General features: G+C 43.6%; 1 protein-coding gene across 3 annotated transcripts in view; it reads left to right on the top strand.

Annotated features, from left to right (window-relative positions):
• The window catches only part of RP1 (RP1 axonemal microtubule associated), a 452,067-nt gene that overhangs the window by 310,014 nt on the left and 114,221 nt on the right, over positions 1-27,832 (top strand). For all 3 annotated transcript variants that reach the window (XM_075584311.1, XM_075584310.1, XM_075584309.1), the window contains 5 exons: positions 1,901-2,082; positions 2,531-2,617; positions 4,551-4,683; positions 5,912-6,063; positions 20,772-21,030. In XM_075584311.1, coding sequence (XP_075440426.1) covers positions 1,901-2,082; positions 2,531-2,617; positions 4,551-4,683; positions 5,912-6,063; positions 20,772-21,030 — 813 coding nt within the window. The remainder of the gene's footprint in view (positions 1-1,900; positions 2,083-2,530; positions 2,618-4,550; positions 4,684-5,911; positions 6,064-20,771; positions 21,031-27,832) is intronic.

The raw sequence follows: 27,832 nt of genomic DNA, 5'->3' as shown, positions 1-27,832 counted from the left end.
GAAAAAAAACAATATCTACACAAACCCAAGTAAACACAGAAAAAAGAGCAACAATGAAAATATAATGAATGAATACCCTAAATGCTGTGTAGCCAGAAGGTGGTGGCTAAACCCTGGCAGTTATAATAAAGAGCCAGAGAAAGACAGAAAATAAATGTCTAAAATGTGCTGTTTCGCCGTAAGGCTTCTTCCGGGGCGAAACGGCCGTCGGAGTATCTATACCACTCACTTTCCTGTGTCCCACTGCTGCACCGTGCTGACCATCTCCTTGTTTGGAGATTTATTGTTGATGCTGTTTTGTCCGGTCTCTGTTACTGCTGTATGATTGCTGCCTCATGCTAACAGTGAGCGGGATGCCGGGGGCTTGCATTGCCTCTTACTTACCTCTGCCTTGGACTCCCCTTCTCCTCTGGATGTCTGGTGCAGCATCATAGCAAGTATCTGGACATTTCCTTGCTCCATGGTAGCCTTTGGGACACTATCGTTTTTGTCTGCCACAGCTTATATCAGTTACACCAAGCTGTGGCATTAGGGAGTTATTTTCTCATGTTTTTCTCCCTTGTTTTCTCTGCTGACTCATTGTTTCCATTTTAGTCTTTGAGGGGACCCCACCTCTGCATATTTTAGACATTTATTTTCTGTCTTTCTCTTGCTTTTTATTATAACTGCCAGGGTTTAGCCACCACCTTCTGGCTACACAGCATCTAGGGTATTAATTTATTATATTTTCATTGTTGCTCTTTTTTCTGTGTTTACTTGGGTTTGTGTAGATATTGTTTTTTTCCAGTCATTTGTACTATCATGTGTTGCTGATCGGCCGATCTCCATTGCATTTCCAGAGGAAATTACTTTCCCCTGGATTTGCATTATCATATCCATGTATTTTGCATGTTACATATTTTGGGTCCCTACATTTTTATTGTGTATTCTTTGGTTCAGCAGTGTTCATTTAGTATGTGTTTAGGTATATTTTAATATTATTTTTGTGTTTTGAATTGCTAATAAAATCCATTTTGTACTTTCACATATTTTTCGTGTGCTTTCAACAAACCCTCTTTTTTTCTTTTTGTGTTCTTATATATATATATATCCCCTCAAACCAACCTTGAAACAACACGTTGAGAGACACTTGTGCTCAAAAAGAAGCACACCTGGGAAATATGCTAATAGGATATGCAAAGTATATTGTAATGACTAAAGCTGCGGTCCCAGTCATCACTCGCCAGGCGAGGGGTGGGGGGAGGGCGGTGCGTGCACAGCGCTAACCGCGATCTGCGGTCCTCCAGGGAGAGAGAGATTGCGACGAGAGGGGGAGTGGTGGGAGTTTTGTGGGGGCGTGGCCATGACCTCACGTGGCTGGTTCGCCCTCATTGGGTGAACCGCCGGCGGGGGCGTGGCCACGCCTCCGTCACCAGTTCTAAACTCAATTTCATTGAGTTAAAAAAAACCTGGCAGTAGGGAGCGGCTGCGCCTTCAGCGGGAAGGTGAGTACTGGGCCCAGCCCCATTGAGGGGCGGTGCTTATACGCACAGCGCATGCCGAGGGGTGCGCTGTAGCAGTTAGTGGGACCGCAGCCTAACACAAGGGCCTGTAACATCAGAAAACAAAAAACCCTTCCTACTACATTGGGAGCTTTGAAGATGCCCGTTAGCACTTAACGAGGCGTTAACTCACCTTGTTAAGTCAATAACCAAGCTTTGTTGACCTGTGCCTAAGAATAATATTTTCAGAAATGTTTTACTCTCTTTTCGATTAGTGCTAGCATGGAGGATAATATTTGGCGCGTATTGATACAGCAGTTTTTATTCTACAGTATGTATTAATATAATCTGTGCATCATGAAATAATATGTGTTTAAGGAGATATTATACAAAATAATTTGTGGGTTTTTTGGACTCAGACGTGAACGTGACATTTGATGCAGTAAAGACCTTCAGTCCTGCAACCAATGGAAAATGGCACATGCAAGTGCAATGCACGCCCTCACCCGATGAGAAGAGGGGTATTTCTGTGGTTGTATTTGGAAGGAATGGGAAATCCCTGCCACAAAAAATAAAGAACCTAAACTATCAGCCTTTTTTGGTAAGTGGTAAATAGCAGTTGAAATGTTATGTTGTAAACAATTGTCCGTTACTAGGGAAATATAATCCTTGCAGATGATAGCACAGTTTACTGTAATCAGTGCACATTACTGTACATTAAGAACTGAGCGAACCTTTTCACTGGAAACACAGGTAAATATTTTGTTCCAGAATTTTGTCTGTAATTAAGTTGTGAGCGGGAAAAAAAATCATCGGCAAAAGGTGAGCCAGGTGAGAAGAGAATTCTTGAAAGGTGGTATCTCTACTGAAGTATAATTTTCACAAGAACCAATGTGGTTGTGGAACATTTCTTTACAATTTTAACTTATTGCCGCATATAAATAATTCTATTGCATGAGTTTGTTTACATATAGTTATTAGTTGTTCATATCTTAGTGCAGTTCAGAAATATCATTTTGTTTTTGAACCAGTATTTTTTATCCCAACAGCTGGATGTCGGAGACATTGGAGAGATAATAAAAATGTCATTCATAACCGTGGGTTTGAGCTTTGAAAGAAGCATCCAGCTGCACAAGGTACATATCATGCTAATTGATTGTGATTGTTTTATATACTGTAGATACTGTACAGGGACACACCTTTATTTTGGTGAAGAATAACTTTTCTATGTTACTAAAAACCTAAACTATGCTGAAGATGTTACTTCGTATGATGCAGTATTTATACAAAAATAGTAGCAATGTAGCAGAGTATATATAGTACTTGGGCTTAGATAGGAGCCCAACTACTGTGCTACCCTCACCAGCAATAACTTACTTGAGAGGGTTGGACTGTCGCTGAGTCTGGAGTCTCTTTGCCTTACTGAACACATTACACACATAAATTAGGGTTGAAATAATAGTAACATTTAACAAGTTTTATTTTATTTATTTATAAAATGTTTTACCAGGAAGTAATGCATTGAGAGTTACCTCACGTTTTCAAGTATGTATGTCCTGGGCATAGAATTATGATGACAAATACATGGTTACAAATACATAGTTACTTTAAGTGAGCAAGGTTATATATTATATACAAGACATTGCATGCACAGTTAGAGATAATATATGGTATAGGCGTATGTAACAGTTACAGACCAGATTAAAATGTGAGACAGCTTTACTTTTGAAAGAACTTAGACTGGTGGCGGCTGTGAGAGTCTCCGGTAGACTGTTCCAGTTTTGGGGTGCACGGTAGGAGAAGGAGAATTGGACGGATACTTTGTTGAACCTTGGGACCAAGAACAGTCTTTTGGAGTTGGATCTCAGATGATAAGTGCTGCATGTGGTAGGGGTGATGAGTTAATAATAATAATAATAATAATAATAATAGCATGTTCTTGTATAGCGCTGCTAGTTTTACGTAGTGCTTTACAGAGACATGAGGAGTTTGTTCAGATAGGTGGGTAGCTTGCACAGAAAGTATTTGATGGCAAGACAGGAAAGATGAACTCTGCACCTAGACTCAAGTGATGACCAATCTAGTTTTTTGAGCATTTCGCAGTGATGTGTGTTGTAGTTGCATTGGATGACAAAGCAGCACAGTGAGATGTAGAGGGTATCAAGTTTGCCATCAAGTGCAAAGAAGATGAAAGAAGGGAGGGGAAAAGAGAAGAAGGCTATTGATTACTGGCGATATTGGCTTATTTATCAAAGTCCACAGGCAGAAAACATGGGTCAAAACAGCACTATAGTGTATACTGTTTTTATCAAATTAAATGTTTCCCATACAATAGAAAATACCTTTTCCTTTGAAACTGACACAGAACTAGTTTTTCCCTAGTTTTACTGACCGGAGACTTTGATAAGTCACACCTTAGGAGAGGTGTATGAATCAAGAGCAAAAGAGAGAATCGATAATACAGACATCACACCAGCTGACACAAGTTATCTTCAATATACACTAAGATTTCTGAGTAGCAAATGTCTTTAGATTTCTGAATCCTGGAATAAGCAGGAAAGCCTGCAGTGTGCTTAGCAGTCTCGTCTTGTTTAGTTAAAGTTATTTTTTGCCATCTGCAATATGTATTAAACTTGTCATTCAGGGAGGGAGATTGCTATCTTTCTCCTAATTTGCTAGTGTGGAGCATCTGATAAGCACCAGCTGGTGCACAAAATGAATTTCTGCAAATAAATAGCAGTAGTTATTCATACCTAGGAAAATCATCCTGGACTATTGTGCTGTTTGTAATCCTACGGTGGAATCCTGATGTGGAATAACAGTTCATTGGGATTTTCTATATGTTGTTTTAAATATCCACTAAGTGGCGAAATGAAAGGACTTGTATCAGTTTAAAATGTGTCTGCCCTTCTGGCAGCAAATATGTTAAAACCAACAAATCTGCAGCGCTGGGATGTGTATAATAGGACAATAATCTGTATTGACATCAATTTCTACCTGCACTATCCATGCTCTTTCATGCCCCAGAAATTATTTAAGTAGATAACATTTGTTTCAAAATATGTTAAGATTCGTCTGAGAGATGTGGACACTAAACAAGAGATACACTTTTACCCTGAAGACCTATTGCTTTCTGATCAGGATGTTTCTGAGTCTGTGACAGAAGTGGCAGCCGTGCTACCTGATAAAGCACCATTGAGTGGTATGTAGCAGGCAGCTTTCCATCCTACTGAACCACGTTACTTGCAGCTCTGGGGACCCCCCTGTTTCCCAAGATTCATACCTTACAGAGATCAGTGCTGCCGGTACTTCCTGGTTTTGAAATGTCCCATGGACCAAGCTAAAGCAGATGATGTTGCGGCTTCCTATTGGCCTACGTGCTACGGGAGATTTAAAACTGAGGACACCTTCAGGAAACAGGGGGCCCCCGAAACGGAAATGAATGCTGCTTATCTCCAAAGACAAAAACAAAACAGTAGACTGAACCAATATCATATATTTCACTCTTGTTTATAGAATTTGGATACATTGATGCTGACTTTACAAATAATTAAACAGCATCACTGGAGAGGATTTTACAATTTACATGCACTTTTATTACACAGATAAATAATGCTGGAACTGATAACTGCATTCCTGGTGCAGGCTTTACCACACTACACATATTCTGTAACATATCAGGGCATATGTATGAAGATGACACACTTGTTGCATAACATCGTGCATATTTCCATTTGCATCAATTTGCACCAGCCGCATATGTACATAATGTGTTAATCTTCTGTAACGTGCTTGATGCAGAGCTCTTAGAATCAGAATAACCAAAAAAGCAATATTCATAATATCCCAAGGCATTTAAGAAGAAGAGTTTAATGCCAACTAAAACTATTGGATTTAATGGATACAAAGAGAAACAAATTATACATTACTTTTAAAGGCAAATTGTTGCTACACCTCATTATATAATCATTATAAATCCTAAATCCTCCTATAACCACTTCCAAAATTGTTCACTGGAACAAACACAACATAAGTGGCATAAATCACCCCTATACATTGATGCACATTGACGCAAAGTCAAAAGGGAACAATGTGTGTCATTTTCAAGCAATGCTGCATTCTGCATGCTTAACACAAATGGCTCATGTTTGGTGAGCTGTTTCTAGCAAACTTGACACCCAGAATTCATAAAACTCATTGGGGAGAGGGCTATCCTGCGCTTTGATTTAAATGCTGGATTTTATCAATTCTAGGTGGAGGGTTTTAAATAAAGAAAACAAACTTAATTTCTCAACTTGAATTTTTTAATGCGATCTACTTATTCACAGATTGCTTAAAAAATGTTTTCATTGAGATAATTTACAACAACCATATTTTTCTAAGATTACTTTACAATTTCTAATTTATTGCCTTGTTTACATTCAACGTAGAAGTTTCATATTCAGTTAACATCAGGACCGGTTCCTTTCCTGCCTCTGGGACAGATGCAGATGTCTTCATCACAATATGTGGAGAAAATGGAGATTCTTGTAAAAGAAAGCTGAAACACGCCTCATTTCTCAGAATCTTTGAAACAGGACAGGTCAGTATATATTACTTTTGCATGTATACTGTATATCATGTTTATGTGAAGCTTTCATAATGTATGTACTGTATACTTTGTAGCATACATGTAAATGAGACTATATGAGACTACGGCTGTATTAGTATTGCTTTTGGGGTCTGGGGGTCTGTGTTTCGGACGTGATTTTGGCAAAAAATAAATGAATCTGTGTTTTTAGATTAGTTTTTGCCAAAACTCGATTTGTTTGGTTTTTGGTTTGGAGTTTTTATAAAATAGTGGCAAAAGCGAAAACATTTTTTTGTAAAATACCATCATAAAGCATGAGAAAATTCTTAAAATAAGTATATTCATAAGAAGTATAGCTTGAAAAATGGCACAAATTCTCTTAATAGTAGACAGAGAGAGCTCAGATACAGAATACCAAAACAGGTGTAATATAACATTGTTAATCCAACTGGCACTTATTGGCAACTAGGCTACCAGATAATAGAAAGAGGTCAGGTGGTGCTACCTGTATGCACACTGATGTAATGTAATAGTGTTAGAACAACTGGAAATGATTGTCTGGCATACTAGCAGAATATGTGCTGCTATCTGTATAAAAAAACATCACCCACAACTGGTACAGTATAATGTAATGCTTTTAAAACAACTGGAAATGATTGGCTAGCATACTATCAGAGTGTAGGAACTCTGAGTTTCCTTTGTATGTGGGATATCTTCAGGCTATGTTCTTCTCTGGTGCTAGCGCCTCCATTCACAGCAGGCTCCAGCGTGGCAGGAGACAGTCCCCACTGTGAAAGTCATCATTCATATGCTTACCCAATAGACTATGACTTAGGCAGGGGTATATAGAACAGGATCCTTTTATTGCATCCACTGCAGGTGTTATTACAGCGAATACATTTCTTAGCATAGGATCACAGGCTTCTGGATGGTACCTAAGCCCCCTGTTAGAAGTCAGGCCTCTCAGTAGTCTGTTGGTGATATCAGCCCCCTTAAGGGACTCAAGGGCATGTCTCTATTCCTTGAGGGAGAGACTAGAACTAACTATTATTTAGAGTGCCTCCTCCTTAGTGCAGAAGGGGAGGGTACATGGGCTGCACCCGGATTAGGTAACTCGAAGACCACGTCCCAACTTCACTCCTGCAACTCAAGGAGGCTGCATGAGTGGGATAACCCCACAGGATAGCCTGTCACCGCCTGCAACTACCAGGACTTACATGACAAGGGGCAGAAAAATAGCCAGGACAAGCCATGACTACATTCTCTCCTAGGTGAAAAATCCCATGTCCTCACTGGGAACCAATTTGAAGTACCATCCATCAACCTGGAGCCTGCAACACAACACAAAGTCACATGTGAGATGGCATGACATTATCCAATGTTAGAGAATTACAGACATTAGGAACCTAATACCATTAACTGATAACAGTGATGATAATATAAACAATTCTTCCAATGTGAAGAATGATAGGATCCCTATTTATAAAATTTGGGATCAGGTTTCTGACGAAGCATTATTGCGAAACTAGTTGTTCCCTGCCGGAGCCCATTGATTGAAGGACCCAGCCAGCCTGCTGACATCCGGTAAGACCTCCTCTTCCGGTCCCGCCGTCGGACGCGACCACGGGAGCTGTACTGGTGAGAGGAATATCACCGGACGATCAGGCTGATGCTGGGCTGTTTTAAAGCTGTACCGTGAGTGTTATTTTGACTTTGTTTTCTGTACCTAATAAATTCTATTTTGCTCACTCACCGAGTTCGGCCCTTTTCTTCCTATTTGGGCCCCCGGGAGAGAAGCAACTCACGTACTGCCTCCACCAGGAGGGTGAGAAAGCTATTGTTTTTAGCAGCATTCCGTGAAGGAAAGACTGCGCATTAAACTCTGCTAACCAGCCCCATTATCCCCTTTTTACCTCAGACCAACAACAGGCTATATAAACACACCCTGTTAGTCATCCACATATAGCACATATTCTGCTTCTGTTCACAAAAAAACCACACAATTCCATTTACATTTTATTTAAGGATTTTTAAGCTATTTTAGAATATATTTTTTCATTTATTTACTTTTAATTACCACGGTTCTTTAATTCCAAAGAGTTTTAAGCTATTTTAAAAATATATTTTTCATACATTTTTAATTCCAAAGTTCTTTTGGCTGTATTGTACCGTTCGATTACTAAAACACTAATACCGTGTTCCATATCTTCCTATCCTCTTATCTCTACGTTTGAGCAAAATCCCGTGCGCTGACCAACCCTCCACCTCCACTTCTTACACAACCGCCCATCAAAATCCACTACCCATTCTCCTATAATAGTGCATATTTTGGACTCTGTTATGACCTCCTGGCGGCTTGTCTTGGACTGGAGATACTCCGTCACAGCCTGCCTTAGCCAATCATGCCTGTTATCTTCAATTTCTTGCATGATAGGCTCGGGCACGTACGGGAATTCGTACCCATGAGACTGACTGTATCTGAGAATTATAGCCCGGTCAGCTCTGCTAAATTTTTATAATTTCTGACCAGCTTGGGTGTAATATGTCATGTGTTTTTGTTCATCTGAGGTTGTATTTACCTAATTTTTAGACCTGCTAAGGAACAGATGATTATTATTATGTCCTGATATGTAAAACCATGGAATTCAAAGAGGGTGTACTTTTTTTCACACAGCTGTATGTGAATGATTGGCTTCATTGCAATATGAGTGAAGCAGGGGGTCTCTGGAGCTGAGCCCCGTCAATTTCAGCTCCAGCGACCCACTTCTTCCAGAGATACTTACCTCCAAATGGGGTACCGGTATCTCCTGCAATTTTAAAGTTCCTGCGTCACGTGGGCCAATTGGAAGCCGCATATCCACATCCCTGTCTTACACCCCCTTCTCCCTCTCTTACACCCCTCTCCCTCTCTTACACCCTCTCTCCCTCCCTCTCTTATACCCCCTCTTACACTCTCCCCCCTCATCTCTGACCCGCCCTCTATCATGCCTCTCCTCTCTCACTGGATTCCCCCTCCTCTCACTCAATCCCACTCCCTGAATCCTTCTCCCTCTCAAATCCCCCTTCCCCTTCTCACACACAATTCCCTCCCCTACTCACACTCACATCCCTCTCCTTACACTCAATTACCACACACACACCTCCAATAAATTTACCTTACCTTGGCGAGAGGCCTCCGGTGCCACACCGGTCCCTGAAATGTGGCCCAACGTCCAGAACCAACTGGCGAGATTGGTGGTGAAGGCCACAGCTGGGGAAAGTTCGGGCCCATCAACCCACAGAGGGTCTGGCAGCTGGATGCAGAAGTTGGGCCCAACCCATGGCCAGGCCCAAATTCCAGTGCTGGCCGACTTGGCCCTGTTACGCCGGTGCTGCCCGCAGACCAGACTCATCCCTTATACTGAGGTGGGGACGTGTCAGGAATCTGCGTTCTCCGCGCTCCCCCCACACAGAGTACTCTCTTCCTCTAGGGAGCTCCTGGACACACAACACAATCCTGCCTTACCAGTCTCCTTAGCTCCCCGCCTCTGCCGCCGTCGCGGGATCACTCCCCTCGGCGATTCCTCTGCTCAGCGCCGGGCGCGTCCACGCCCTCCCGCACACACACCTGCACCCTCCTCTGGTGCGGTCCACGCGCGTACACGTGTTACGGAAAGTGCTCATTCTGCACACTCTTCTTCCTGTCCTCCGGACCTCAGGCTCCGCCCCCGCACGGGCATACTCAGGTTACCAACAAGACTCACCTGGCTTGTTATGGCTGCACCAATCTGCAGTGTCTCCCTGTAGCTCTTCCTGTCCCGCCTCCGTTCCTGATTGGATCTCCCTGCTTTATCTATCTCTTCTCTGCTCTCAGTCTTTGCTCGACATAGTCTCTGTATGGAAGTACTTCTGGATTCTCTTAGTATTTTCTCAGGTTCTGACACGGCTCGTACGACTACCCCCTCTGGCTCTCGATCCCGGCACTCCTTGGACAACGTTCTCTCTGGTAACTGCTTCAACACGGCTTGGACTACAACCTACCTCCGCTCTCCACTCCCTGACCTCGGCAAGGCATACTTCACTCTATCTCTACAACCGGTACCGGCAAGTTTTGTCTACATTACTACACCTGGCCTGGCAACACTTTATACCACACTCCGGACACGCTCCCTTTGCTGCGGGTGCATGTATTACCACTACCCCCTTCAGCTCAGGGGACGGGTCTGGTCTGCGGGCAGCACCGGCGTAACATTATGTCGAGCTCACAAGACGCAGACCAGACCGAACTTGAACAGTTTCTCTCCAATCTGCTTCAGTAAAACCAGGCCATGGCGGATCAAATTGTAGCCCTTACACGCCAGGTCAAAGTACTCACAGCCCGAGTACCAACTCCGACAATTGTAAGCCCCCACTCCGCAAGCGCAGTTAGCAGCTCTGATGTAAAGATTCCACCCCCGAGCCTTATGCAGGTGAACCGCAAGAATGTAGGGGTTTCCTAAACCAGTGTGAGGTGCCGTTTGAAATGGCTCCCCATCTCTACAATACTGGTCTCAAGAAGGTAGCCTACATTTATAACCTCCTCACTGGCAGCGCCCTGGCTTGGGCTTCCCCGATTTGGGAGCGACGTTATGACCTTACCCAAGATTACCCGCCATTTAAAGCCGAGTTCCAACAAGTATTCGATTCCCCCACTCGTCGGGAGATGGCATCTGTTTCTCTTCTCCAGATCACTCAGGGACGGCGAATGGTGACACAGTATGCTGTGGAATTCCGGACTCTAGCAGCTGAGACTAACTGGGGACAAGAGGCTCTCGTCTCCGTATTCTGGTAAGGCCTGGCAGACCCCATCTCTCGCCAACCCATGCTGGATTAATTGGAGCTCCTCATTGATTTGGCCGTCCGAGTGGATCAACGTATCCAGGTACACCGCTCAGAGCATCAGCGCACTCGCTTCCATAACTTTCAAGTTTCTTTCTCCAGTACTCCCAGCAGCACTCCTGTGCTCCCAAGTGCTACCACATCTCTTCGTCCTGCACTGGAGTTGCCAGAGCCAATGCAATTGGGGGTACAACGCATCCTCACATCGATATGGCAGTTCCGCCACGCCGGGGGATTGTGTTTTTACTGCGGATCCATGGAGCATCTGGTTTGGGAGTGTCCACTGCGTCCGGGAAACGGGAACACCCACTGAGTACAGAGGGGCTCTCTCTGGGTGTAATGTCTCCACGTCCCCTCCATAAAGGTGAACTCCCTAAGAAACTTACATTTCCAGTCTCCCTTTCAGGCGATAAGTTCCAGACCGCCGCTTTGATTGACTCAGGAGCTGGAGGAAACTTCGTGGACCTTGAATTCGCCAGGCTAAACCGCATACCGCTCGTGAGGAAGAAAGTTCCCATCGAACTCGTCGGTATCGATGGACGTCCGCCTTACTCCGGCACACATCTCCTTAGAGACGGTCCCCTTGCTTCTGTCCACACATCTGCACAAGGAGATCTTAGTTCTCAATGCCATTCACGCTCCTGGGATACCCATCACCCTTGGTCTTCCTTGGCTACAGCTTAACAATCCTCTCATTGACTGGACTTCCTCTGCTCCCATCTCCTGGAGGCCGAGGTCAGACGAGACTTATCAACTGCTGGCCAATACCTCTGTTCCTGAGGTTATTCTACCTTCTGTTTACCACCAATTCCGGGACGTTTTCAATAAGGTACAGTCAGACCTTTTGCCGCCACACAGGACTTACGATTGTCCGATCAATCTGGTTCCAGGTTACTCCCTACCAAAGTCCATGACCTACCCCTTGTCGTTACCAGAATCTCACGCTATGGATGAATATATCCAGGAGAATCACAAGAAAGGATTTATTCGTCACTCCAATTCCCCAGCAGGGGCTAGGTTTTTCTTCGTCAAGAAAAAGGACGGGTCGTTGAGGCCTTGCATCGATTACAGGGGTTTGAACCACATAACTATTAAAAATCGTTACCCCCTTCCCCTTATTACCGAGTTGGATCTACGTGGTGCCTATAACCTGGTGCGCATTTGGAAGGTGAATGAATGGAAGACGACCTTCAACACGCGTAGCGGACACTACGAGTATCTTTTAATGCCTTTTGGCTTATGTAATGCTCCCGCTGTCTTCCAGGATTTCATCAACGACGTCTTTCGTAAGGTACAGTACTCAATATTTTTGTAATAGTATACTTGGATGATATCCTGATTTTTTTCCAAAGATCTCCAGGACCGTATACGTCACACCTCCTACATCCTTTACCGTCTCCGTGAACACCATTTGTACGCCAAGCTGGAGAAATGCACCTTTCATCAGGCCTCTACTCCGTTCCTGGGGTACATCATTTCCGATGAAGGTTTTATGATGGATTCCGGTAAACTTCAAGCAGTTACTGAGTGGCCAAGACCCAATTCTCTCAAGGCCATATAATGTTTTTAGGGTTCGCCAATTACTATCGTAAGTTTATACGTAATTTTTAAACCATTGTGGCACCTCTCACTGCGCTCACCAAAAAAGGAGCTGATCCCTCTGCTTGGTCATCCGAGGCCCTCTCTGCCTTCGAGACACTCAAGGAAGCTTTTATTACCGCACCTATTCTCCGTCATCCCAACATTGAACTTCCCTTCGTCCTGTAGGTCGATGCTTCTGATTGCGGCGCTGGAGCCGTTCTTTCTCAGAGACCCACGCCTCAAGATAAGTTACATCCCTGTGCATATTTTTCCAAGAAATTCTCATCCGCCGAGAGGAACTATGACGTGGGTAACAGGGAACTTCTGGCCGTGAAGATGGCTCTTCAAGAGTGGAGACACCTGCTGGAGGGATCGAAAGAGCCGTTTACTATTCTCACGGACCACAAGAACCTTCTTTACATAGAAAACGCTCGACGCCTTGGTCCACGACAGGCTAGTTGGGCTCTTTTTTTTCTCGATTCGATTTTCACCTTTCCTATATCCCCGGAACCAAAAATGTAATGGCAGACGCACTCTCCCGAATACATTCTTCTGAAGACAGACCTGAGGAACCTTTGGAGACCATCCTTCCACGGGAGAGGATCCTCGCCACGTCTTCTTTCAAGAATCTTGACAAGATTTTGCACTCCCAGAGGCGCATTCCCAAGGACTTGGTTGTTCCCGACAACAAACTCTTCGTACCTTCCAAATTTGTTCCATAGGTCCTGTCTTGGGGTCAGTCCTCTAAATCTGCAGGTCATCATGGTTTTAAGAAGACTACTGATCTCATTCGTCAGAATTTCTGGTGGCCAAGGATGTCTCAAGATATTCTGGAGTTTAACCGCGCCTGTCCCATGTGCGCTCAAAGCAAGACTCTCCGTCAAAAGCCTCAGGGTTTTCTCCTACCTCTTCCAGTTCCCGACCGCCCCTGGTCCCACATTTCGATGGACTTCATCGTGGAGTTGCCCAAGTCCAGAGGAATGAACACTATCTTGGTGGTTGTGGACAGGTTCTCTAAGATGTCCCATTTTATTCCTCTTAAAGGATTACCCTCCTCCCCCACCCTTGCTGATATCTTTACGGAGCAGATTTTCTGGATTCATGGGATTCCTTCGTCCATTGTTTCTGACAGAGGGTCCCAATTCGTATCCAAATTTTGGAGAACTTTCACGAAGAGATTGGGCATATCTTCTTCTTTCTCTTCCGCCTATCATCCACAGTCCAATGGACAAACGGAGAGAATCAATCAATCCCTGGAGAAGTACCTGAGATGTTTCATATCCGATTCCCAGGATGATTGGGCCTTCCTTGGGCAGAGTACGCCATCAATTCTGCCAAAAACGAGGCCATCCAGGAGTCGCCCTTCTTTGTAAATTATGGGTTCCACCCTCCCTGTCTACCCATCTCCAACATCCCTTCTGGAGTACCAGCCGTAGATGAACGCATTTCTTCCCTCCAAATCAGATGGTCCAGGATTCAGTGTACCCTTCTCGACTCCTCCCGCAGATCGAAACTACAGGCCGATCGTCGTCGTCGTTCGGCACCCAGTTACAAGCCAGGGATTTGGTATGGCTCTCCTCTAAGAATATCCACCTCAAGGTACCATCTCCAAAATTGGCACCTAAGTTCCTGGGCCCCTTCCCTATTTGTGAACAAATCAATCCCGTGGCATTCCAGCTCCAACTACCACACAATATAAAGATTCCCAATGTCTTTCATGTGTTCCCCTAAAAAAACATTCATCACCAGACACTTCTTTCCGGATCAGACTCGTAAACCGGACCCTATTACTGTCCAAAATAACGAGGAATACGAAGTTCACTCTCTTTTGGGTTCTCGCCTATCCAGGGGCCAGCTCCAGTTCTTGGTGCAGTGGAAGGGCTTTGGCCCTGAAGAGAGATCCTGGGTACCTTTAAAGGACATTCATGCCCCGGCCCTTCTTAAATCCTTCAGGAAAAAGTTTCCAGAGAGACCTTTCATGGACCGTCCTGAGGCCGTTCCTGAAGAGAGGGGTACAGTCAGGAATCGGCGTTCTCCGCGCTCCCCACACAGAGCACTCTCTCCCCTTAGGAAACCCCTGGACACACAACACAATCCTGCCTTACCGGTCTCCGCGGCTCCCCGCCTCTGCCGCCGTCGCGGGATCACTCCCCTCGGCGATTCCTCTTCTCAGCGCCGGGCGCGTCCACGCCCTCCCGTGCGCACACCTGCACCCTCCTCTGGCGCGGTCCACGCGCGTACACGTGTTACAGAGCACGTTCATTCTGCACACTCTTCTTCCTGTCCTCTGGACCTCAGGCTCCGACCCCGCACGGGCGTACTCAGGTTACCAACAAGACTCACCTGGCTTATTCTGGCTGCACCAATCTGCAGTGTCACCCTGTAGCTCTTCCTGTCCTGGTTCGTTCCTGATTGGATCTCCCTGCTTTATCTATCTCTTCTCTGCTCTCAGTCTTTGCTCGACATAGTTTCTGTATGGAAGTACTTCTGGATTCTCTTAGTATTTTCTCAGGTTCTGACATGGCTCGTACGACTACCCCCTCTGGCTCTCGATCCCGGCACTCCTTGGACATCACTCTCTCTGGTAACCCCTTGAACACGGCTTGGACTACAACCTACCTCCGCTCTCCACTCCCTGACCTCGGCAAGGCATACTTCACTCTATCTCTATGTAGCCCTCTTTCCTACGCTCTAGAGTGACTACGGGTACTGCACACACCTATTGGCTCCAGGAGATCTGGACCTCCGCTAACTGGGAGCCTGGGGTACTAGGTATCTTATTGGCAGCGCCTCCACTTACCCAGAATCCCCATCGCGTAAGATTCCCCTGGGTAAGAACAATAGCAACACACATCACACATTCATTATCTTATACTATTCTTATAAGGCTTGTGGCTCAGCCACTCTCTTAAGGAGTAATGTCTCTGTCCCGTCACCGCGTGCCCCCACACTGTGTCCATGTACTGTAATATGTATTTAGGCTCAGTCCTTTGGCCACTCCGCTTAGTGTCCCCAAAGAGTGTTCCCTAAGGCGGGATCAGCGCCTGTTGACCGGTGTTGGTGCACTTTAGTAAATACCTTCCGGTCACTGTGGTGACCGGTAATAACTTCAAAAAGGATCCGCCGATCCAGCGCAGTCTTTCCGATGTCGTGATGCTCAAGCGCCTGGTCCCAGACGACTAGCAGCAATCGCAGCTCTGCACACTTTGTCCCTATCTGGTATACAGTAAGGGATGATGTCGCTATCACTACAGGGCGTCCCTGCAGCACCACAACCTACTGGGAATCTCTTAGGGCCTACAGGGAAGATCTAACCTATGGAGGTGGGTCACAGACCCCCGGCACCCACACTACCTCTTCCCTTGCTCCTCAGGGGCCCTCTGACTAGCGTGGCCTTTCCCCCACGCTTCCCTTTCCTGCTTCCCGTGAATCCAGCCCTCCCATTTGCTCCCTGGCATCAGGTGACTTCGCTAAGGCTCCTGGGGGCTGTAGTTACTGGCTGAGCCTCTATCTTATTGGCCCACCTTTCGCGCGCTTGCACCGCGCATGCGCGACCTCTCTCTGCTCTGACAGTGCCCCTTACTATTGCGCAACAACATGGACGGCGCCCTATGCTGTCGGGCCACCGCGGAACCTTCTAACACTCCTCTGGAGATGCGCTGCAGCACAAGGGAAAGCAAACTAACACATCCCTACATCTACAACCGGTACCGGCAAGTATTGTCTAGATTACTACACCTGGCCTGGCAACACTTTATACCACACTCCGGACACGCTCCCTTTGCTGCGGGTGCGTGTATTACCACTTCCCCTTCAGCTCAGGGGAAAGGTCTGGTCTGCGGGCAGCACCGGCGTAACAGGACGTATATGTGCACGCACCCGCAGCAGAAGGAGCGTGTCCAGAGTGTGATGTTTTGGCGTTGCCAGGCCAGGTGTGAATAGGTGTAGCAATACTTGCTGGTACCGGTACAGAAGAGACAAAGTCGTTGCCGTTAGCCATGGTCAGGGAGAGAGAGATCCGGGAGGGCTCATCCGTCGAGGGATGAGAGAAGCTTCAAGGTCAAGAGGGAGCCGGGGTCCAGAGCCAGAGAGGAACGTCCACCGAGCCGGGTCGCAACCTTAATAAACGGAGAGCAAAGGAAGAGCCAGAATGGACGTCCGTAAGCAGAGACTATATCGAGCGATGTGGGAATGGCAAGACAGGCATTATATAGTGCGGCTGGCGAATAGGAAGAGGAGGCAGACCTGGAGGAGTTTATGGAGCTGTCCTGGATAGGCTGCCTAGAGAAGAATGCAGGTGAGCAGTCTTAGGGCATGATTGTAGGCTGTGTGTGTGTTGGGGGTGGGGCCTCACTGCAGGAGCAGTGAATAAATTAACTAGATCCGGCGCGCGCTCAATAACGAGGGGTAGCGCGCGCTCATGAGCAGCAGCAGCCGCCATAGCTCCAGCCGCCTGCGGAACAGCGGCCGTCCGCCGGGAATGAGGAGGGAGACCCCCAACCACAGGGACCGGATGGGACCGGCGAGTGGGACGCCCTGCAGCAGCGGGCGCAACATGAGGTGAGGGGAGGTCACGCTGCGGCCGTCGTGACGCCTGAATCCTCACAGGCCCCCCATAACACCGGGCCCGGGACAGGTGTCCCAGGCACCTCCCCCCCTGATGCGGCCCTAGTAGTAAAGCTGCTTCACAGTTCTGGAGAATAGTTCAGTTTCGTTCAACTGGAAATACAATCTTCTCCAACATAGGGGTGCAGTTTCTCCACAAATTGAATAAAGGCCTTGTTAGCAACTGAAAGATACGATTTATAAAATATAGGTAGGAATATATGTGTATATATATATTATTACAGTGTGTTATCTTGGTAAAACAAGGCTTTTATAGAGAATTTTTAGAATACTGCAACTACAGTACCTTACTTCTGTTTAATAATCCTTTCCATTGTGGATAATACCTGATGCTTAGACAGGCTTTTTAGCAGCGTTTTTTATTAGGCATATAAAGATGAAAAAAAAAGAATTGAAGAACATTTATTCAGCACTGCATGACTGGTAAAAACAACATAGACATTCACACAAAAAGCCTAAAGAGTAAGATCTTTTATTCCTCTGGAAAAGAAATATGCCGCACGAAACAGGTCTAATATGTCATTTGACTGGCCTGACAGTAAGAATAAAGGACTATGATTATTATTTTTTATTTGTATTCATGTAAGGCTTTCAGCAAAAATCCCACTGTTGTTCTTCAGCTTTATATGCTTTTCTTTTCACTTATTGAAAGGCAAAAAAAACTTCAATGTGTGATAGTGAGCTAATTTATCTTTATTTATTACACTTTGAGTTGCTGAGCACAAAGAAAATAGAAACCTTATAATTCCATCAAAGATTTTTGTGACAAGTTCAATATTTAATGGCCCAAATTTACTGATTGGCACTATTCCATAAGACCCCTTCCAACGGCCGAAGTCACTTGTTACCTATACAAGTGATTGGACGGTATGGAATATATCATATGCAATAGCACTATTTGGTAAATATGACTGACTATCCTGTAATTTATTAAATTGAATAATAATATTCTTTACATACTGTACAAGTATAAGTACGACATTACTGCTTAAGATATGTGCAATGGAATAATATTATTAAACGTTGTCTTTAATGACTTAAAAAGGTTATGAATTATCTGAGATGTCTGCCTCAGTGGTGATACAGTACATAGTTTTGACGTTGGTGCCTAGAGGCTGGCAGTTGTAATTAACCTTTCAAACTTTCAATAGTTACGTGTTTTAGAGATATGTGAAAGTTGCAATTAAAAGTAGGGTGAGACACACTCGTAGCATATTGTATTTATTCAGTAGTCGAATGTATCAGAATAAGGATAAATATGTCTGAGCCCACACCATAATTTCCCATAGAAGTAAAACATTTATTTAACCATGATTATTTCTCGCTCCTGTCATAAGGATCCACAGAAGCTAGTCTAGGGGATGGTAATACTACAGTATATACCTTGAATTGGCCGTTTCGGCTGTTTTTGTCCAAAAATCCTCATTAAAGTAAATGGGGATTGTAATGGTAGGAACAGCCTGGCACAGTACAATGAAGCTTATGCCCTCCAGTTGCCCCTACCCATCAAAATGGCGACCAAATGCCTGGGCCTCAGTAGCCATCTTTAGCCACAAGATGGATACTGCCCTATGCATAATCTGTAACCTGAGGTTAGCCATCTGTTGAAAATTACTGTGTAATGTTTGCATTTCTTATTAGGTATCTGTAAGTGATGTGTGTATTTCTATGGGATTGATTGTGTGCTGGTTCTTTGATTAAGTTAGCAAGGCCAGCCCATAATGAATCCAACTGCCATCCTTTGTCCGGTGGCCAGGTGCTGTGCTCAGGGAACAATGGTAAATTGGGGAAGGGCCGGCCCACCTGCTGGGAGGATATAGACTTCACATGTGTTGTTTCACTCAGGCAGCATAGAGCCTATCCCTGCAGGCGGTATGGAGCTGACAAGGATTTGGGACCGGGGTCCCAGCTCCGTCGGTCTGATTCCCATTGGTCAGTTCCAATTTCCCACACTCCCAGGCATGCCCCTAGGGGCTGTCCCAGAGTACAGTCACCTCTCCCATCCCTCTTGGTCCATCTTGGGTGATCTCTCGAGCTCTGATCGGTGTCACGAGGGCAATGTCTTTCTTGATTGGTAGGCACTTGGACTTCCATGTTTCTGAATGGAAGCTGGTGGTCTATGTAAGTCGACGCCAATCGGAGCTCCAGAGTTACTCTTGGTTAGTCTCGGTGTGAGAGACCAACTTGTACAGAGGCTAAGGACTCTGGGATGGTCTTTCGTACGTGAAGGACCCCTTGCAGGATGGATTGTGCAGGAACATCAAGGGCAAGCTTACTTCTGCAGCACCTTCCACCTGGTCAGTTAGAAGATCCCTCATATTCCCTGTGTTTTCGGGAGTTTTTTCTGTGTGTATGGTTTAACTGCTATGTTTAGTTGAATAAACACTGGTTTATTAATCCTCGTGTTCTGCTGGGTGCTTTGTGATCCCTTGTAGACTGGTTAACTCCAATCGTACCAGAATTTCCAGCCAAAAACTACCCGAACTTGCGCCTTAACATATAAAAAGAGTAGAATAATTCCCTAAAAGAGACAGGGCTGTTTACATTGTGTTTTTGTGTGGTTCGTTGATTCATTTTTCATATTGTTTGCATTGTAACACAAATGTGCACTCTATTGTTCCCTAAACAAAAGGTAGCCATCTTAATACTTAATGAAAAGAGTGTTCCTTGACTCTTTTACATTTGTAAACATCTGCACAGCTTTCCTAGATTTCTGACTCATTTTAAAGGGGTTGTTAGTCTGAGGAGGAAAGACAGTATTTATTTATTTATAAAATGTTTTACCAGGAAGTAATACAGGTATGTCCTGGCCACAACAATACATGGTTACTTTAAAAGAACAGAGGTTACACAGTCAATTCACAGACATTTCATTGACAGAGTTGGACAATTGGGTATAAGGGGTAAAAGGGCTGGTGAGTTCCAGATTGAATGGAGAAGCTTTAACATTTGCGAATGGCAGCAAACAGGTCTCACCCTTTAACTGCGCCACAGGCTGTCCTCTTTTCGGGCGACGCAGATGTACATTGAAGGGGTTCAGATTGAATGCTGCTGTGGATTCAAAGTCCTTTGTCTTCCTGGCTCATTAACATTCCAGTGTGTGGAGTTGACATTCCACATTAAAAAAAAGCACATGTTAACTCTTTGCATGCTGGTTCTGTGCAGAGGGGAGCAGCTCTTGGGGAACCCCATCAGGCATCCAGCTTTGGGGTGACGCAGATGTACACTGAAAGGGTTCAGCTTAAATACAGCTGTGGATTCAAAGTCCTTTGTCTTCCTGGCTCATTATGTTTAAATATAGTGGATAAGTTATTTACATTTGTTTGACCCATTATGTGGACTTAGCCCTTTAACTTTGCCTAGTACAACCAGGAAAGACAGCTTTTAGATAATAAAAGTCACTGAAAACATTTCAACATGTGGAGGTTGAGCACAAATATTGTAGCATTGCTATAGTGTGGTTTTACATAATAACGGTACTTGATAGATAAGTACATCTTTAAAAAAAATAATATGAGAACTCATATATTTGAAAAAACATGACAGCTCTCACTAGGTGAGTAACAATAACACATTCTTTTCATGTGAATGTCTATTATGAGAGCAAAGGTTGTAATATTAATTCATTTGCTATGGTTTGTGTTTCTTCCCATCAGGTTAATGCCTTTAGTATAAAGGCAGTAGACCTTGGCATGCTGACTAAAGTACATATTGAACACAACGCTGTTGGTTTTGGAGCTGGATGGTATCTGGATCAAATCACCATACAGGGCTCAGATAAGAGGGACATTGAGTACTTGTTTCCATGCCAACAATGGATAGACACTGGAGTTAGTGGTAAAAAAACTACCTGTGAGTTGAAGCTCCTTGGAAAAATCAGACAAAAAAATGAAAAACTGCTTACATCACCTGAAGGTAAATTTTTATATTGTCATGCTCCTCAGGACTTGAATGTATAAATGAGACTAGTGTTCATAGGATAACCATACACCAAACATCATCTTATGATACAGTATATATCCAAAGTACAGCAGGAATAATAAATAGGCAAGATTGTAACATCTACTCATGTCCTACAGTATATACGTGAGCAGTTGAATAATACTCCTTACAAAGAGACTTGGGATCTGCAGTATTGTAAAAAGAAAGAAGTGCAAAGACAACATATACTGTAGTGTAGTATATTGTATATACAGAGAGTATATTAATGCAAATACACTCACAATATATTCTCTTGTATTCTGCTCATTAGCCTTTCAGGGTCTCCTGGTGCACTTGTCGTGTCCCTTTGGGCATAGTGTGCAGCTCCATGAATTTGGTGCTGAGGTTGCTGGTTTCAGCAATTGAGACGAGCTTCCAAGGTGAGTCACCAGAACCTTTAACCGCGCATGACCTATGTCTTACTGGTGTCTGAGCATCTCACAGACCTTTTTCTTTGACAGGATCCGCCTCCCGGAAGCAGTGTTACCATACCTCCAATGCGTTTCGTGCGAGCAGTTGCACTTTATGAGGGATAATAGTCCTTGTACAGTCCTCTCTTTTAAAGGTTTTCATCAGGGTTCATTGAGGATTTACAGAATTTGCAAAGTCCTTTGCATATTTAAAACCAACTTTATTATTTGATACTTAATAATCATTTTTTTTTTTTTTTTAAAGAGGGGTATTTATGTTTTTAGAAATTGTGAATTTGTTTATGTATAAAACAAACTCATAAATGTATAAGTTTATGAAGAGTGTCTTACATTGTGTGTTTATTTTGGGGATGATTAATTTATTAAAATACATTTTATTATTGAAAATATGATGTTGTAAGAACTATAACCATAGATTTGGGTTTATTCAATTGAACATTTCCTATTAGTGCTGTAGGACACCATTAGAGGAGGTTTTTGGTTTTGAACAAACACACACAGTCCCTGTAAGCTCAGATCCCAAATCTACCACATAATTTATATATTTGTGAGTGCTACTGTACTAGGATTGTGACCTCATGTATACAACAAAAGACAAAAAGTCCTAGTGCTACATCTAACTTAACAAATGATATAGTTAAATACTTATCTGTTTATCTTCTCATAAGCAATGCTTCCAAGGCTGCGCTTATAGTGTCGGCGACGTGACGTCGACATCAGACTACAGTCAGTGGAAAAATCAAATTGAGATGACTTAAAGCGGTCGCGACCAAGCCGTCGCTCTGTCGCACCGTCGCGTTGCGCTTACTATAAGCGCATGCGACGATGGCAATGCATTTGTTTTGACGCAACGTCGCGTCGCTGTCGCTGGCACTATAAGCGCAGCCTAAGAAGATAAACAGATAAGTATTTAACTATGTAATTTGTCAAATTTGGATGTATCACTAGGCCTTTTTGTATTTGTTTTTTACCTGAAACTCCAGCCCAGTGGCACAACTAGGTGTGGGGAGAGAGCCGGGTAGCTGTTCCAGGCCCAGCCTGATGGGTGGGGGAGGGGGGTGCAGAAATCTCCCTGGCATCTGCGTTATGGGGCATCATTGATTGACCAGTCAGTGCTGTAGCCAGTTACAGCACCCGTTCCTGCTTCACTAGTGCTGATCAGTGAAGGGGGTATGTGGGGGGGAGGGGTAACGCGGCAGCAGTGCTGACTGATAGGTGTGTTAGCGCAGTCCTGTTTAAAGAAGAGGGAGGAGGAGCAGAGAGCGGGCAGCAGAGGCTGGGGGCAGGAGTGAGACGGAAACCTCTGCCTGCTCCTGCTCTCCATAATGTCGAAAATGGGAGGCATTATTGTCGGTGCTGTGTGTGTAAGTATGTTGTTTGTCAGTGTGCTGTGTCAATGTGTATAAGGCCGGGATAATACTGGCTGTGTGCGTGCATATGACGCTGCACGCCCCCAGAACAAATTCATGTAAACCAATGAAGGTGGTGTGGCACGAGTGTGGCAGAGCAACTGCACGAGCGTTTTTCAAAAATACAATTTAATTGTTTTTTTTCATGCGATGGCCGCATCATGTGAGCAGTTCAGCCAAAGAAGATGAACAAGCCGCGTGATGCGTCCGAAACGCCTCCGCCATGCCTCACGATCACTTCCAGCTCTCCTCCAGCCTAGTGCATGTTTCGCGAGTGTGCCACGCATGCGTGATGTCACGCGGCCACACACACGTGCGCAAGCCTCAAGTATAATTGCGGCTTAAGTATGCTGTGTGTCAGTGTCTGACAGTGTGTTGTGTCGCTGTGTGCTAGTGTACGTGTATATCAGTGTGCTTTGTGTCAGTGTGATGTGTGTGTGTGGGAACAGTTGGAGGAACATGCCCCAGTCCCCAAAACACCTACAGTAGTTATGTCTCTGCTCCTGCCTGTATAAATATGTACATTCCCATGTTAGTGTTAATATAATTAGTATTTTGATATAATTTGTGGTGTAACGTCCTCCTGATTCTTAGAGAAGGATACAATATAGATCTATATCAGAAACAATGTACTGTAGTTTCTCAATATTTTCAAGCTGTATTAGTGAATAACCAGAGTGTTTTCATTCTTACACTACCGTGTATATTTTAAAATGGTGATTTTTTTGGAAATATCTGGAGTTGCTAATATATTTTAATGTATTTTCTATTTGAAAGGCATCTTAAATGGATGAATGTAGGAAATGGAATTATTCTGGTGTTCACAGTATCATTTGTTGTACAAATTCTAAGAAATACATCCAAAAAGTTCTGAAAATAACTTATTACAATTCTTTAACAAAATACTTTTGTGAGAGAGAAAGTTTTAATAAGTTTTCACAGAGAACCATTTCAAATATATTTTCAATATCCTTAGGAATTTTAGGATTGTAGAAAAGGTTTCTTTATCTACTGTATATCATAATGTCCCTAACCATCCTAGATACTGTGAACACCCAAGTGTTATATAGGGCATGTCATGGCTATTATTATACGAGCAATCTATTTCCAGCAGAATAATTCCCTATTCAAACATTAAACATTAATCCTTTTAAAATGCCTTTTAATTAAAAAATACATGCATTAGCCACTCCAGATAATTAAAAATATCAACGCTTGTGTTTATAATCCACAAATACAGGAATGGCCAACCTTTTTTTTAGGCGTGCCAATAAACCCGCTCACATTTTTGGGTGGGTCGCTGTCCTACGGCCCCCTACATCTGTTTTAAATTAATAGCTAAATCTACTAACGCCAAAAGTAAACAAGGATAATAAAAACATTAAAATATTACAAACTTTTTTTTATTGAAAAGAGAAGAAAAAAACTTGAAATCCTAATTAAAAACAATTGATTTGATTTAGTTTATGTTTTTAATGGTTAAAGAAGTTATTAAAATTGTGTTTATTTTCAAAATGTATGTTAATAAAACAGTAACACAGCAGTATAGAACAAGACAGGGTGATCAGCGGGGACAGGGTAGGCAGACAAGTATGAGACAGAAATGTTAAGGATTTTGTATTGTTCCTTTCCTTAACTGACTTTTCAGTCGTTTTTCTTTTTTGCTCCTTCATCAGGCATTTTCATTCCATTCCTGCACTAAAAATTTTGCAAATATTTAGAAACTTTAGAACATTGTTTCTAACAGAGATCTATATTATATCCCTCTCTGAGAATCAGGAGGACAATTACACCGCAAATGGTATCAAAATACAGTACTAATTACAGTAACATTACAATGGGAATTATACAGGCAGATGGCTCAGATAAAACCATAAACCTCCTCTATAGGTGTCGTACTTATAGGGAATATTAAATTGAATCGAAAAAGCCCAAATCTGGTTATAATTCTTACATCACCATATTTTCTATAATAAAAAGGTATTTAATTGAATGAATCACCCCAAAATAAATATAACGTGAGATATTCTTCATAAACTTATACATTTATTTGTCATGTATATAAATAATTAACCACGTTTTATAAGCATACAGTATAAATAACTCTTTAAAAAATATGAAAGTTGTTGTTAAATATGCCATGCACTTGGCTACTAAAAAGTGAATAAACCCGGCGAAAGCCTTTAAAAGAGAGGACTATGCAAAGACCATTATTCCTGATGATATGCAATTGCTAGCAGGAAACGCATTGGAGGTACGGTAACACTACTTTAGGGGGGTGGATCTTGTGGAGCGCAGGACGTCTGAGAGAGGCACAGGCAGCAGTGAGGACGCAGGTTGCTTAACCGGAAAATGCTCTGGCGGCTCTTCTCGTGGTTTATCTTGGCGGCCCCAGCACCAAATTCACGTAGCTGCAGATTACAGTATATCTAAAGGGACCCAACTAGTGCAGCAGCAGACCCGGAAAGGGAGATGAGCAGAATAGAAAAGAATATCTTGTGAGTGTATTTGCTTTAAGATACCCACTGTATATACAATATACTACAGTATATGGGGTTTCTCTTGTCTTTGCACTTCTTTCTTTTTACAATACTCTATAAAAAGAAGCTTCTGTGCGGAGTATCTAATCTAAAGTAAAGCAGCAGAAAGAAATCCATATTAAACCTAAAGACTAAATGTAACGGTGTTTCCCCCACCCAGTCGCAGATAGTGGCTATTACAGGGTGTATGGTGCATATACCTGCTGGCAACAGGAGGGCTGAGTCGTCCGCCGATGGTAGTGGGGACACAGGAACAGGCTTCTGGGGTTCCTACCCCACATATCTCTTTAGCAGTGCAGCGCCTCCATCTGCCGTGGGCTCCAGGAACTGAAGGTGATCTCCCACGGTAGAACTTATTCCCTCTCACCCCAGTAAGGCCATGCACCAGGCAGGAGGTATATTGCAAAACAGGAACGGGTTTATTACTACACTCTGCAGTAACAGTTAAATAGCAGTCTTCTGCCGGATACAGTCTGTCAGGTCAGCTATCACTGAAGATGGTCCCTGGACCGTCACTACAGGCCAAGGGCTTCCGCAGCTGTCCTAGCTGTTCCGCACCTCCATAGCAGAGGCAGAGGTAAGGTCCACACTCACTCCCCCCCAAGGGGAAGAGGAATAGAGTAGGCCCAATATGCAGCTTCTCCAATGTGTGACCTGCCTTCCTCAAGTGGGGGAAGGCACTCCCTAATTTAGGGTGGTGTCTGCCTTTAAGTACAGCCAGGAGATGGCACCAGGTCTGTCCCAGGATTGGGCAATCTCAGACCTGATGTCACCCCCTCATCTGACACTCAGGGGCAACACCAGTGAAGGGGGAAAACCCCATGATGACTACTGGCAGACCTGCTGTACCAGGGCTTACTGCCAGGAGAAGGGCATAATAGTAGTCAGGGATGACCCTGCTACACTCTCCCTCTGGTGGATTCCCAACGACCTCGCTTGGGTCCTATCATCAGATGAAACATGAACAAAACAAAATAAAATTTCACATGAATATCACATTAGTATGCATGATATACATTTTCTGTGAATACAATACATTACATGTTTTTATTTGCAGGACATATTAAATGACTGCCCTGTGGAACATAGGTTCCTCCCAACCTGGAGAGCCTAGTTATAGTAGTGCTCCGGTTTTAATAGCTAACTAATGCTCTGTACTACCGGGCACTGTCACTGAAAATACCCTATTAGCACCAGTGAAGTGGGAAAACCCCATGATGACTACTGGCAGGCCTGCTGTACCAGGGCTTATTGCCTGGAGAAGGGCAGAATAGTAGTCAGGGATGACACTACTACACTAACAACTAATTTGTTATCAACTAAGCAAAACTAATGCATGTTAATCTGAATACTAATATTTAGACTGCAAAGGAGTATTTCAATTTATTTTTCAAATAGAGCATCTTCTCATTTTTACATTGATTTGACATTTTTATTTTTTATTCATATATATATATATATATATATATATATATATATATATATATATACACTGTATATATATTATTATTTTTTATTTGTTCATACTGTATATTCCTAGAATTTCTTTGTTATTGTTTTATTTCAAGATTATTTTTCATTTTTAGTTAGTTTTAGTTTATATGGCTGTTTTTTAATCCCCATTTTCTCGCCGTAGTTTTATAATCAACCGAATTAGACTTTCAATCATTCTTTATGTGAAAATATTACATGAATATGATTCGTACACTTAGAAAGACTTCTCTCCATACAACTACAATAAAACGCAAAACGTCACCTTTTTCATTCATTATTTTGACTTTGGCATGCGCAGTGTTGGTCCACTCAAGCAGACACACAACAATTTCAGTTTCTGCATGGCATACTGACTGCAATTAGATGTCTGTGTAATTGGTTCCTCAGTGATCACAGCCTGCAAAGAAGCTGTGATAGAGCGTTGACATCAGTTGAATGGTTTATCTACTGTCACAACTTTCCATTCACTCGAGCTCCCTGCATCCCATCAGTATTGATAGGCCACTCCCTCCCTAACTGAATACATATATATCTGCTGGCAACTGAAGTTAGTTGCCTGTGCAAAATGTATTAGATGCCCTGACCTCTTTCTGCATTTCTGCCCTGGATTTCCTTTAGCTGCGGTCCCTGTACCCCTCTGTAGTAGGACTCTGACCTGTTTGACTTGAACTCTGGTCTGTGTTCTCTCACTACTCATTCGCCCAGACTATTACAGTACTTTGTTACCCACTTTGCCTGACCCTTTTCATCTTTGTTTATCAACCCACCCTGTCCCAGTCTTGTCTGAATATCCTGTCCCCTGCTGGTCACCTTGTCTTGTTCTATACTGCTGTGTTACTGCTTCCTTTATTATGAGCTTAAC

The sequence above is a fragment of the Ascaphus truei genome, chromosome 2 (assembly GCF_040206685.1).
Source record: "Ascaphus truei isolate aAscTru1 chromosome 2, aAscTru1.hap1, whole genome shotgun sequence".
Taxonomy (NCBI): Eukaryota; Metazoa; Chordata; class Amphibia; order Anura; family Ascaphidae; genus Ascaphus; species Ascaphus truei.
The sequence above is the reverse complement of the archived record's forward strand: the minus strand, read 5'-3'. Positions and strand labels throughout refer to the sequence as shown.